The 14,753-nt window shown below is 40.7% G+C and overlaps 1 protein-coding gene across 1 annotated transcript in view; it reads left to right on the top strand.

Annotated features, from left to right (window-relative positions):
- LOC146684839 (sterile alpha motif domain-containing protein 10-like) overlaps nucleotides 1-8,678 on the top strand; it is a 66,941-nt gene extending 58,263 nt beyond the window's left edge. Inside the window, exon 5 of the mRNA XM_085443931.1 lies at nucleotides 7,024-8,678. Coding sequence (XP_085300057.1) covers nucleotides 7,024-7,046 — 23 coding nt within the window. The 3' untranslated portion in view covers nucleotides 7,047-8,678. The remainder of the gene's footprint in view (nucleotides 1-7,023) is intronic.
- Nucleotides 8,679-14,753: the final 6,075 nt, after the last annotated feature.

Genomic DNA, 14,753 nt, shown 5'->3' with positions numbered 1-14,753 from the left:
CACGGATGGACCACTCCCTCTCATCTTTTTGCCTCATTCACTTCACTTACAGATAAAGAATGTAAAAGTGCATTTGATGGCATGCGTGCCAACCAAGCATGCTGTATTAAATTAAGCTGAATTAAACTGAGACATGTGATGCAACTTACTGGTAGGCAGAATTGCTTTTGGAAACTTCTATTAACTGGAAAATGCATTGCAATGCAAATGTAATTTCCCAGTTCAGCAGCCTCTGACTTTAAGCTATAAGGCCAAGCTAATTTGGTGCACTCATAAAACACCTGAGTTTCACAGGGTTGCAGGGTATTCAAAGGTGATAAAGGCAGGTCGAGGTGTGAACCCTTGGAAGAAGCGATAATGGGGATGTTTCAGTGGCTGAAATGAAATGAGAAGTGTTATGAGGTGGTGTGATGTGAGGAGGTGCTGATGAGGTGCTCATCTCAGGAAAAGGTGAAGGTCTGGACTGAAACTGGTTTAGTGTAAGATAACAATCTTGTCATTTTCTAAAAAACAAGTTAATGTTGCAATCAACTTCATGTAACCAGTGTCAAAGTCATCCACAATTTTATTGTCAGAACTTCTCAGAAGTAGAGGAGGAAGAGACACAGCTGTTTTCTAGCCTAAAGTCAAACATCGCAGTTTATTGTCAGTGCCTCAGCCAACTTGTATCTTAACCATTCCAGTAACATGGCTGTAGAAATAAGACACCAATGGCTGTCACTTACCTGACCATTTTCATCCAAACCACTGATCCCACTGCTTTTGTATGATTTTGGTGTGCCTGTAGCTCAGGTGGTAGAGCATGTCACCTACAAATCAGAAGACTGGTCATTCGATCGCGGGGCTGCTCCAGTCTGCATGCCAAAAATCCTCGGGCAAGACACTAACCAGGTTGCTCTCCAATGCATCCATCAGAGTGTGAATGTTAGACACAAAGTGCTTGTATGAATGAGTGTGACTAGGTGAATGAGGCATGTTGTTTAAAGCATTTTGAGTGTTCAGGTAGAGTAGAGAGGCACTACATAAGAACCAGTCCATTTACCATTTGCCATAAAGCTTCATAGAGACATTTATGGCCCGCAGATTATCCTCTTATTTCCAAAAGTTCCAAAACTCTTCCTTTATCCCTACCAAAAAAATATATATTTCAATTTTTTAGTAAAATATATTTCTGATGGAATTAAGTTTCTGTGGATCAGTCACCAGGTGGGGCTGGGTTAAGACGGAAAAAATATGCTGATGTGAGGAGAAAAGGGAATGAGGCTGACGTTTTGGCTTGTGAGTCAGATGTGGAGAAGGATGCTGATGGTGAAACAGAAGATAGAGAGAAAGAAAGAAAGAAGCAGACTCACTCAGTGGTTAATGCATATTAGGATTTAGACTTGTTCATCTTTGCTCACTCCACACACACTTCTAACTATTCTCCCTGAATGATTCGCCCAATACACTTTCAATTCTGGGGTGATTTAGCAGAGCCGTCATACCAGCTGTCAGGTCTGATTCATCTCCAGTGGATTTACCAAAAATTAAATATTGATCTCACAATAACTTAAAAAAAAAAAGGGGGGGTGAAAATACAGATGCAGCAGTAAAGCTGAATCTGATGGGAGCTTGTCTCTGATCTGAGCCGCGATAGCACACTTTAACGCAACCCTTACAAGGCCCTCACATTATTGATGTCAGGATTGTAGAAGGCTCTGTTCAGTAATTCTTAAGCTTTTACAAGCAGTGCAGACTTTCTCTGTCTCTCTCCAATTCATTAAAAAAGCTGAAACAGAGCTGTGATACAAAATTAAAGGGACAAATTATAGAAAAGAGCACCTAAACACCTGGAGGGTATGATTTGAATATGGAGAGGTGAAAAAGACAAGACTAGTGTGCCATAAAAAGGAGGACAGAGAGCTGAGACTGGAGGTGAAGTGTTTAACAGAGAAAAATACTGGAACTGAAATGAACAGATCACAGAGATAAAGAAATGAGACAGGTGAAGAGGTTAATAAAGGGACATTGATACTTGATCTGATTTCACTTTTATTCTCTGACTACGGGGCCCTACTTTTCTGCTTCTTGTTAATCTGCGTAAAGCAGGCTCAGTTGCTTAAAGCAATGTAATAACATTTCACACTCAGCCAAGAATGAGATTACTTTGGCTGCAAATTATGGTTGAAAATGCTCTTCTGCATGCGATACCCAGTGAAAAACAAAACTCTTGTCTGTGGATAAAAGGGAAGTTTGTCCGTTATTTGATGTCCATAAAAATTGTGGAAAGATTTTTTTTAAGATGTTCCCCATCTGTAAATTTTGATTATTAAATTAAAACATTTCATGATATTTCCATGCCCTGAGAAAATAGCAAAATAAAACTGGAGGTGCAGAAATGTAAAAATAGACTAAAACACTAGATGGGATGGTTGGAGGGGGATGTTTTGGCCTCCACTGCACCAGCTGCGAATGTTCATTTTTAAGATGTCTTTCACAAGTCACCCAACTTCATGAAAGCCCGTGACTAAACTGCTACTCTGCCCTTTAAAGGTTGGCTGTGGTGACTTCGATGGTTAGGTATTTTTGGTTTCTGTAATAGCAGCCCTTCCTGTGAGCCTCGGAAGAACACATAATCTCTTAAAGTCCTCACAAGCCTTTTCTTTCCTCCCTAAACTCCTGATATTCACTTCTAAAGACTTTGCTAGATTTTTCTCATTGGCTTCTTTTTTCTTTCCTTCTACCATATAAAACATGAATGGAAACAACATAAATAAAACTGATGTTTTAGAAAACACACAGTTCATTTTCAGTCATTGCTGCAGATCCATGTAATGGATCTTGTCTTACTTACTGACCACTCAAAGCACTTTACAACTCACCTGCCTCACAGCCATAATCGATTAAGAATCACCAATTAACCTATAATTCGGGTCTTTTGATTCTAGGCTGAAGGCGGTGTACCTTGAAGAAATCTATCCTAATCAGAGAGAAAGCAAGAAAAGTCCACAAAGAAAGGCCCAAGCAGGGCAAGAGATTCAAACTAGGAACCTTAAGCAGCCTATCACTGTGCTTTAAAAATACATAACTTGTTTGGGACACTAAAAAGCCCAAGGTAAACTCTTAAGGCATACATATATATTCATGTTTGAGAAAAAAAGAACCCATCCATCCATCTTCATCCGCTTTGTCCGGGGCCGGGTCGCGGGGGCAGCAGCCTAAGCAAAGAGGCCCAGACCTCCCTCTCCCCAGCCACCTCCTCCAGCTTATCCGGGGGAATACCAAGGCGTTCCCAGGCCAGCCGAGAGATCAAAGTCAAAGTCAACTTTATTTGAGATATAATCTCTCCAGCGTGTCCTGGGTCTGCCCCGGGGCCTCCTCCCGGTGGGACATGCCTGGAACACCTCACCCAGGAGGCGCCCAGGGGGCATCCTTGTCAGATGCCCGAACCACCTCAGCTGGCTCCTTTCGATGTGGAGCAGCAGCTGCTCTACTCTGAGCCCCTCCCGGATGACCGAACTTCTCACCCTATCTCTAAGGGAGAGGCCAGCCACCCTTCGGAGGAAGCTCATTTCTGCCGCTTGTATCCGCGATCTCGTTCTTTCGGTCACTACCCACAGCTCGTGGCCATAGGTGAGGGTAGGGACGTAGATCGACCGGTAAATTGAGAGCTTCGCTTTTACACTCAGCTCCCTCTTCACCACGACGGACCGGTGCAGCGTCCGCATTACTGCAGCTGCAGCCCCAATCCGTCTGTCGATCTCCGGCTCCCTTCTCCCATCACTCGCGAACAAGACCCCGAGATACTTGAACTCCTCCACTTGGGGCAGGAACTCATCCCCGACCCGGAGTGGGCACTCCACCCTTTTCCGGCTGAGAAAAAAAGAACCCTACATCAATTGGCATGTTTTCAGTTATTCTTTTGATATATGGGCATTTTTGATAACATGACATGAAATTTTTTGCTTTGCAATAGCTCATTTTGCCTCCTTCACCTAATAAGATGTGTTCATGCAGTCCAAGAGTCTTGTTGCTTCTGGTTCCCCTCCAGTGCTCTTTTGAAATTGGCCAAGTTTCTCTCAGAGGGGATGTTTGGTTTCCAAGTGCCTCTTTGCCTTATTTGGCACCATGTTCATATTAGACGATTTCTCCTGACAGATGACACGCTGAGGCTGAGGGCTGCTGACATCCGCGGTCTAGCAGAAGTCATAAGAAAGGGGGATTTTAAGATCATTCCTGATAGCTTCTTCTCCCTGTTTTCAGGGGGTCTGTGGTCACATTGTTGGTAGATGTGTTTGGTTCATGCAAGAAAATGATTCATGTTCCCCTATCTGAAATCTTGTTACGCTCTTTGCTAAACCAGGGTTTAATGTGTTACGCTATGATAATTCCTACCCTCCAGAAACAACATGAAATGACTTAGTTCAGTTTCACAGAAACCTCTTAAAAAACAGGGAATAGAATTTGCATCTGAATTGGAAAAAGGGGGCCTACAGCTATCAGATATTGGATATGTTTTATTTCGTTTTATGGCATGTAAATAATAGTCAAGTAATTGTCAGTGATGAGTAATGATCAGTCAAATGAACAATAAGGGAATTGATAGTAATCTTTTGCATATAAAATACCAATCATCTATCTAACCCATCCAACCATACAGAGGCTGATTCCAGTGAGATAAATGTGTTCTGATAGTCAGGGTCCATTTCATGGTTAAAAACAAAGTCCAGCTCACAATGATGTGACTCTTGGAGCATAACCCACCTCACTCCTTTACATATTGTTTAATATTAGACTGAAAAACTTTTGGAATTCACTGTTATAAACTTTTTATCCACTTTTTAAGTCTGCAGACAGTAAGCGTTTGAAATGCAAAACATTTGAAAGAATGTAGATTTACATCCCAGCATCAAAGCTAAATGCAAATTTATACATGAGCGCATCCGTCCTGGCAGTACTATGCAGCATACAATACTGCTCTTCATGTATACAACCCTGCTACTGTTGGGAATGGTGCGGTGCCTTATCTTTTTTTGTGTGTGTGGATCTTTTATTTGTACTTTTACACACTACATTTCAAGTGTTCTCGGTAGAATTGGTTGCTTTACTTTAGTCAGCAAGTGAAAGGTAAGGTTGATGTCTTTCAAAGCCCAGAGCCACAGCTCTCTTAGGGCAACGTAAACCATGCAGGGGTTGTAACATCTTGAATGCTTTGGGAGAGAGGATTCACATCAGAGCCCAGTGGGAGATCCACCTTCCCTCTTCCTCTTAGCCACTGGTTGCGAATAATATCTTTATAACATACTGTCAGAACCCCCCCCCCCCCCCCCTTCTTCTTCAACATATCAATTTTTCATCAGTCATTCTGTGCATTTGTATGCAGCCATCTGCCATATTTTAGACTCTTTCCAGTAATTATCTAAAACTGATGAAGTTGCAATTAACCTCTACAAAACACCAGACACCACCCACCCCCAAATGCAAAAAGAAACCCTGTCAATAGCACTTTGGCTGCCTTACGAGACTGCCTTGGTAACCTTTTTGCTCTGAATCGATTCTGTGTGTTGCCCATCCTTGCACAGCTTTACTCGGAGCTCCCTATGGTGCCCGCCAGCTTAATTAGAATATGAATGAAACTCTGAGTGTGACAGACAGAGAAGAAGGAGGAACATGTCATTTCTCCTCAGAACAAATTTTGCTCAGTTGCGTTTCACCCCCATCCCTCTCGTCTTCCCACCCACCTCCCCTCCTCTGCTTCATCTAGGCTCTGACGACTCCATAGGGAGCTCATTTAAAAGAATTTCTATCACAGAAACTGTTTTCTCTTTGTCTGTGCAAGCCTCAAGTCATATCAGCGCCTCTCTGTCCTGTCTGCTTTTCCATTCTGTCCCGCTGTTGTTTCCTGGTCGAGGTTTACTACGGTTCTACGTTACATCTGTCTGTGTTGGCTGCAAATCTACAGACAGGTATTGTCTCTTCCTTGGCAATCAGAAAAGGAGGGCTTGGAGCCGAAATGCCAACAGTCTGGGAAAGAAAAGTCTGCCGTTCTGCTGACACTGGTGTCATTTTAGGATGCAACAAACTGGCTAGTTGTCAGGGAAACCACCTGGTTGAATCTGTTGTTTGAAAAGACCCAAGAATAGATAATTAGAGAAAAAAAAAAGGTTTGCTAATTAAATCCCTTTTTTGTAAAGCTTTGTAGCCTTTTCTACCTCCAATTATTAATAATTTATTCATCTCCATTTTATTGTCTTTTTCACTACTTAGTACCATTATTCTACTTCTTAGTCAGTCTGCCAGTGCTTGTCCAAATGACTGTTTGTTTTGGAGACTGTTGCTCTGTGACTGAGTGCAGAGTATTACATCAACAGAGATTAATCACAAAAGTTTCACACTAGTGTAAATGTGGTTGTATATTGTACTCGGAACAACAAGCATGAATTTTATTCTGTTGTTCGGTGGTTGTCTTTTTCCCCCACTTCTTTAGTTGAACCTATGAAAAATGCAAACAACAACACAGTTTGATAGCCATGAAATAGTAGTTTTACACCAACATGGTGATTCCCAAAGAGGTATTAGTCAAGTTTAGAGCATGCTGTATCTCTATACGTTGTGCAGTCCCCCCCCAAGAAAAAAAAAAAACCTGAGGAGACTGAACCAGGCCTGAAGACTATCCACTGCCGATGAATAGTATCTTGGGGGGGGGGGAATCTGACACAGGATTATAGAGATGTGTCTGGTCCTTCCATTTATCCATCTACAGTTCACCAAAACCACAATGAAAGGTTGCTGACAATAAGGCATCCTTACTGAGACAAATGCTTGGATATTAGAGAGACTCTTAGATACATCTGTGCTCTCAGGACAGCACAGACTTGCACTGAGTGCATACAGAACAAGCATACCAAGAGAGAAATGTGTATTAACTATTTAGTGAGGTCACAAAGGAGTATGATGTAAGAACAAACTAGTGCTGCACTTTCAACCTCTTTTGCATGTGAATCCTATTTATGTATTCCCCTCTCTTCTCTCCCCTCTCTGCAGCCTCCTTTGGAAATTTCTCTTAGCTCATCCCTGGATCCATTTAGTGGCCCTTTCCCTCATCCCTTGTCACAATACGTCTCTAGGAGCCATGGAAGAGCTGCTGTCTTCAAATATGTGAGCGGAGAATCAACGAGTGAAAGGGGAGAGGACGAGCCTATAGACTACATGCCAACCAGTCTGGAGGATTCTCATTCAACACGGCCAATCGGGTTTACAGACACTGAGACAGAGACAAAAACCCCGCTCTAGGCAGGGTTACCCCCTGTAACATACGATAAGATGATAAGATGAAAAGATGAAAGATTAACAATCTTTGTGATGATGTTTGCCTGGCGCGGGTATATCTTCGGTCATAGCAAATCTCCTTTTGGTTTCCTTTCTCAGCTGGAATGCACTGATTGAGTCATTTCAGCAGTAGCTATTGAAATTATATGTATTTGACATAAGTAGCGGTTATTGAATGAATTATTTTTTGACATGGTTTCACTTAGTTTGTAATAAGCATTTGGCCCAGTGGCAAAGGAAATGTGGATGTAACCATAGATTTATAGGCAGAGCTACAATTTAGACAATGGAACCTTACATTTAATCTTTATCTCCCTGTAAAGTAACAACCATGAGCGTATTCAAAGGTAATTAGAGCTTTTGTTAAAAGCATTTGACTAATGCCAGTTTAATCAACCCCTCACCCACGTGTCACACTGCATTTTCCTCTCAGGACATCGGTGTCAGAATTTGCAGGCTTGGAAGATGAACATTAACACTTCAGGCTGAATGTCATTCCCACAATAAAATTTTTGTATTGTGACTAATCTGCAGTATTTCAGTGAGAATTTAGAAATATATATTATAGGGTGTGAGCATTGTAGAGTAACATACACTTTAATGTGTGTATACTGTAACAGTTCTTTGGTCTTTTATTAATGAAATGGATCCAAGGGGCTCACAGAGTTAATGAGATTATAATTGCTTGATAAAGCAATAATGCTAGTGCTAAAAGGTGAAGAAGATGCACATCTGTAGAGATGGGATGCACCGTGTGAGTGTCTGCTGACGGAAATAAACACCTTGCCCTCTACAGTGGCAGTACTTGCAAGCCTTGTAGTTTCAGTCCTTTGTCTGTGATCATGTATACTATATGTCACCTCTTACACACAGATACAACAAGAAGGATGGGTCTCCGTTTGTGTTCCATCTTGTTTCTCTCCCTGATGTGACGCTGTACTGTCAAATGGTCAGAAAACAAGATACGGTTGAGACTCCCACTGTGAACGAAACCAGCACCTTTGATGTCCTTCTAGGCAACAGCAGACAGCGACGATGACAATGATGCTCAAGACGGATGACTAAATCAGTGAAATGAAACGTTAAAAAAAAAAAAAAAACACACAACTTCCAAAACATCTGCACCAACCATCTTCCAACTGTCCTTTTACAAGGACGCTTTGAGTAATGTGAGATATCGACTGTTAAATGGGAAGAAAACACACTTTTATTTTTAGATGAAAAAATGTACTGTAAATACTGGTTTACATTGACTGATGATTTATGACCTGCAAAAGGAGAAAATGTTTCTCTGTTTTACAGATTCAACAGTGGAATGGAAAATGATGAAAGCTGTCATCATGTTTTTTGAATAAACTAACTGAGATGAATTGTTAGTTGAGTTTTTAATCGGCAGCCTTTGAAATGCATGTATTTGACAGTAAAATAACAATGGGGGGGGGCACAACAAATGACGCTAAAAAGAGGAGACAAGACAAAGGAAGGCATAAAAGAAAGAATGGAAAAGAAACAAAAAAAAAACAAGCCCCAGAACATAATCACACTTCAGCCTGATATACACCGCCAAAACCTATGAATCAGCCCTTTATTTAGTCAGTCTTACAATATAACATCCAATATTTTTCCAAGATAGAGAGATATTTTAAGTTATTTAAGTTAAAATAATTTTCAAAACTACAATTGGTTCCTCTACCCTTCTTGAAACACAGCGTCTGATTGGAAACAGATTTTTGGCAAGCAGTGCTCCCATTATCAAAATGGCTACAGAGCCAAACGATAGATTGTCCTCTCTGTTTCGACAAATCAACCCGAGTCTCTCTTGGAAAGGAAATTGGTTTGGATATTTTGAAATAAATACACCAGACACATCCAAAAATAAATGCAACGCAGTTCCATTTTTAGTTTTGAAGCTGTTAAAAAGGTTGTTTTGATGGTCAAATAATGTTTAAGACTTCTAAAAAAATGAATATGTAGCTCAAACTGTGAAATAACATTTTTATTTTCTTGCTAAACAGAGAGAAATGCAACTTGTGGGTTTCTACCTTCATTATACATAAGCAAAGATGAAAATGCATAGAAACGTTTCTTTTTATTTTGTTTCACACATGGTAAAACAGTAATTCATTTCCTACACACAAACCTTTGTTTCAATTAAAATGACACTGTATCCATGCATGAAAAGAAGCAGGAAGAAGAATAAATTCTTATTAACGCCTATCTATAACCATGCAAGTAGGCACTGACAACCAAAATACACTCTGACACTATTCTACACACAACAAAACAAAACAAAACAGCAATCAGCAATGAGCAATACCACTAAATAGCAAATTAAAAAGGATAATTCTTTCTATAATTAACTCCTGTTATTTGAATCTTCTTCATATTGGTTTAACATTTTATTCTTATAGCACCTTTTAAATTGATAAACATTTGTACAACCCTTAAGATGATCATGGAGAGAATTCCACATTCTTATACCTATAACAGTTGGACTCATTTGCCTTCGAGTGGTCCGAGCAAACCTTAAAATAAAACTTCCTTCTACTATCCCCATTTTCTGAACACAATACAAATAATCTTTGTAACTTCAGAGGCAATGTTTTATTTTTTGCCCTAAACATAATTAATAATGTTTGTAATTTCACTATATCTTCTAGTTTTAATAATTTCAATTTTATAAACAAAGTATTTGTGTGTTCTCTGTATTTAACATTATGCATAATACGCAGTGCTCTCTTCTGTAATAAGTATAATGGTTTCATATTAGTCACAAACACAAACACTTGGTTTTAAAAGGTCACAAAACTTCCCCTCAGAATCAAAAAGTGCTTCTAGAAATTATAATTTGGCGTTATTACCTTAAATGAAGTGTGTTTATAATTCCAAGTGCGTAAAAATGTTCAAAAATAATTTTTTTAAGAAAAATTAACTCAATTTGAATTACAGTTACTGAATATTTGTTCCAGAAGTCGCACGTGCTTCCTGAATTGTGGGTCCATCTGTGACGACTCTGACTCTGTGAATGCAAAATAGTGCTACACACGATTATTGTGTCTTGCATGCACATTCATGCACGCACACTCACAAACACACACACACACATTGGCATCCAATTACTGAGAGACATGAAGCATCTCACCTGTTAATAACAGGGCACATGTATGATAAACAGAGTCGGTGAACAGTAGCTTTCTCAAGCTTGACGGGAAAAAAAAAATCTGGCGCAGATGGTTCGATGGTGCAGTTAATTGGATGCTGTTTACTGTTAAGTGTCTTTTCTTTCTCTGTGTGGCATTTGTAGATGAATGAATTCCTTTCAGAAAGCTGCTCTTTTATGATTATTCGCTAAAATACCCCAAAGCTGACACCCTTCTACCAGATTGTTTATCGTTATCTGCTAGTGACTTTGATCAGATGGATCTTAGTCATATGACAGCACTGAAATTGAATGAAAAACACTCTGTCCCCTCTCATCAGCTATATCTGTTGACAAGCCCTTTAACGGTTGCTTGAGTGAATTTCCTCTATGGAATAAACTTAAACAGCTAGAGAATTTAATTTTTACTGGCATCCCTCAGATGTTAATACAGAAAACTAGTACAAAACACATTAGCATGAAATAGTGCATGCCTGCTCCCCAGACTTTCACTGGAAAGGTCAATAACAGTCAGCTGCTGGTTCAACTTTTCAAGAGCCTTTAAGTGCACAGACCACTCCACCTGGCCAATTTTATAAACTATTAAGTAGCCTTTTGCTCACTCAGCAGAGCAGGAGTGGGAACATTAATCACTGCCATGGTTGGAAGTCTTAATCAGGGGTCAGACTAGGCTCTGTATGAACTATTCATTAACAGCCATTAAGGAAAGCAAATTTCAGGATCAGCTGGATATTCGGTGTAGAATGGCAGAAGCCAATTGCACCCCGCAGACTTGGTTTGTCAGCTGAGTGTCCCCTCTGGCCTAACAGATCAGAGATCAACCCCAACAGTGTCTGTACCAACACGTGTCGCTGCATAAAGTCCAGTCACTATGGAAGAAATATAGTATCATCAGAATTCAACTATTTTTAGACATTGAATTTATAACACTGAATTTTTATCCTCCAAATTTCCCTGCAAAAATATTCACCTGCAAAAATTCACCTGCAAAAAATTCACCATCAAATATTATGGAAGAAATATAGTATCATCTCTGATGATACTATATTTCTTCCATAAGTCACACATTAAATAGCGACAACAATGCTGCAGGAACCCAAATATTTCTATCCAGTAATCAACAAGAACGGTTTCTAACACAAAACAGGACTGCACTGCTCCCTTGTGGAAGAATCCGGATAAACCTTGACTGAAAAGAATAATAAAACTATATGAAAGCTTTTCAGTGGTAATAACTTAATGTTATATAGTCCAATCGTGTGAAATTAGTATCTATGACTATTCCCCACATGGGTTTATCTTTTTATTGCAAAAACATGAAGCCACATAAAAACCTAACCACTTTGTATGTTAAATACCACAAAAGTGACTATCCCTCTCTCTCTCCATAGATAGATAGATAGATAGATAGATAGATAGATAGATAGATAGATAGATAGATAGATAGATAGATAGATAGATAGATAGATAGATAGATAGATAGATAGATAGATAGATAGATGGATGGATGGATGGATGGATGTGTGGTGGTTAACACTGTTGCCTCACACAGTTTGACTCCACCATCTCCACTGAGGTATTTCAGTAGTTGTATTTCTTGTTCCACTAGCCCACTTCTCATGAGTTTGTCTTGGTTTCCCAGCATCTGATGTGGACTTTAGTAAACCAGGTCACATCCAAGTTGGTATAAGTGTCACGTTTCGCATATGTGTCATGCTCCAGATCTAGCCTGGGGACCCTTCCTGGACACATGCTGATAGGGACATACACTCAACAAAAATATAAACGCAACACCTTTGTTACTGCTCCCATTCCCCATGGGATGGACGTAGAGACCTAAAATTCATTCCAGATACACAATATAACCATCCCTCCCAGACAGTGGTCACAAATCAGTCCAAATGTGTGGTAGTGGGCACATCTGCTATATTGAGATAATCCATCCCACCTCACAGGTGTGCCACATCAGGATGCTGATCTGACATCATGAGTAGTCCACAGGTGTACCTCAGACTGCCCACAACAAAAGGCCACCCTGGAATGTGCAGTTTTTTGCACTATTGGGGGTCTGGGGACCCAGAACCGGTCAGTATCTGGTGTGACCACCATTTGCCTCATGCAGAGCAACACATCGTCGCATGGAGTCTATCAGATTGTCAATTGTGGCCTGTGGAATGTTGGTCCACTCCACTTCAATGGCTGTGCGAGGTTGTTGGATATTCGTGGGAACTGGTACACGCTGTCGTATACGCCGGTCAAACACATCCCGAACATGCTCAATGGGTGACATGTCCGGTGAGTATGCTGGCCATGCAAGAACTGGGACATTCTCAGCTGCCATCTGCCCTGAACAATGTGAACCATGATTCATCCGTGAAGCGCACACCTCTCCAACGTGCCAGACGCCATCGAATGTGAGCATTTGCCCACACAAGTCTGTTACGGCGACGAGCTGGAGTCAGGTCAAGACCCAGATGAGGACGACGGGCATGCAGTTGAGCGTCCCTGAGACGGTTTCTGACAGTTTGTGCAGAAATTGTTTGGTTGTGCAAACCAATTGTTCCAGCAGCTGTCTGGGTGGCTGGTCTCAGACGATCTTGGAGGTGAACCTGCTGGATGTGGAGGTCCTGGGCTGGTGTGGTTACACGAGGTCTGCGGTTGTGAGGCCGGTTGGATGTGCTGCCATATTCTCTGAAACGCCTGTGGAGACGGCTTATGGTTGAGAAATGAACATTCAATGCACGGGCGACAGATCTGGTTGACATTCCTGCTGTCAGCATGCCAATTGCACGCTCCCTCATTGCTTGTGGCATCTGTGGCATTTTGCTGTGAGACAAAACTGCACATTCCAGGGTGGCCTTTTGTTGTGGGCAGTCTGAGGTACACCTGTGCACTACTCATGAAGTCAGATCAGCATCCTGATGTGGCACACCTGTGAGGTGGGATGGATTATCTCAATATAGCAGATGTGCCCACTACCACACATTTGGACTGATTTGTGACCACTGTTTGGGAGGGATGGTTATATTGTGTATCTGGAATGAATTTTAGGTCTCTACGTCCATCCCATGGGGAATGGGAGCAAAAACAAAAGTGTTGCGTTTATATTTTTGTTCAGTGTATATACACTCACTGATCACCTTATTAGGTACACTTTGATGGTGACTGGACTGGCTGGACTGTCTTGGACCTCATATCCTTCAGAACTCTCTTATTTTTTCCTCTCAGAGGTTCATTATTATTGCAGGATCTCTGTGTTACAATATAAAGCTTTGGATAATTTTAGCCATTCTCCTCTGACCCCTGGCATCAGCTAAGCATATTTGCACAGGCGACTGCTGCTCACTGGATATTTTCTCTTTTTTAGATAATTCTTTGTAAACCCTAGAGACGGTTGTGTAGGAAAATCCCAGTAAGAGTTTCTGAAATACTCATAAAATCCCGTCTGGCAACCATGCCACATTCAAAGTCACTTAAATCACATTTTTTCCCTAGTCTGATGCTCAGTTTTAACTCCAGGAGTCCATCTTGACTCTAGGGATGTATATATGGCCATTCTGAGACACAGCAAAGGAGTTGGCAAAAATGCTGGAGACCGTGATGAGGTTAATTTTACTTTGTATTTATTATTGCTTTTTATCTTAATTCTTTTTCACTCATTTTGTTTTGAAAAGTGTCCCATTGTGCACTAATGTTTTTTTTCTCATGCTCAAGTGCATGCAGGTCTTGGGGTCATGATATTTTTCATCAAGAAAAACCTTTTTAATCGCTAATCTCGCGCCTTCTCGGAAATATTTATTAGGCATTATTGAAATACCAGTAATACTTTTACATTAGTCAAACCTGCTATAAAAATGAGGATCTACCGCCCTCCTCTGGCAATAACGATCCCACATAAATTACATCATGGTTCCTGATGATTTCCACTAATAGGAAATATCGGGTCATGATGACTGGCACCAATCAAAGACTAGCAGGGACCCACTGTTGTTTTACTGGAAGTGAGTGACGTGGAAGTGATGCTGTGAATGATTAATTTAGAAAGAGAGAGAAGAAGAAAAAAAAGATGTGGGCTCACACCATATGTGAAGCATTTATTATTCTGTGTTAAATGGGGAAATGCCAGTCTGTTCATATAGCCCGTAACCAGCTTGCAGCTATACAGCAATTAAAGACCCAGCAGTGTTACTGACTGCAGGCCTGTGTGCTGTTAAGCTGCCATTAACATCAAAAAGGACTAATGGCTTATGTCTAAATACTGACCTTGAATTGAAAACACAGCATC

Source organism: Copadichromis virginalis, linkage group LG20, assembly GCF_057382275.1.
Source record: "Copadichromis virginalis isolate Kocher_CV1m ecotype Utaka linkage group LG20, C_Virginalis_male_GT1.1, whole genome shotgun sequence".
NCBI lineage: Eukaryota > Metazoa > Chordata > Actinopteri > Cichliformes > Cichlidae > Copadichromis > Copadichromis virginalis.
The sequence above is the reverse complement of the archived record's forward strand: the minus strand, read 5'-3'. Positions and strand labels throughout refer to the sequence as shown.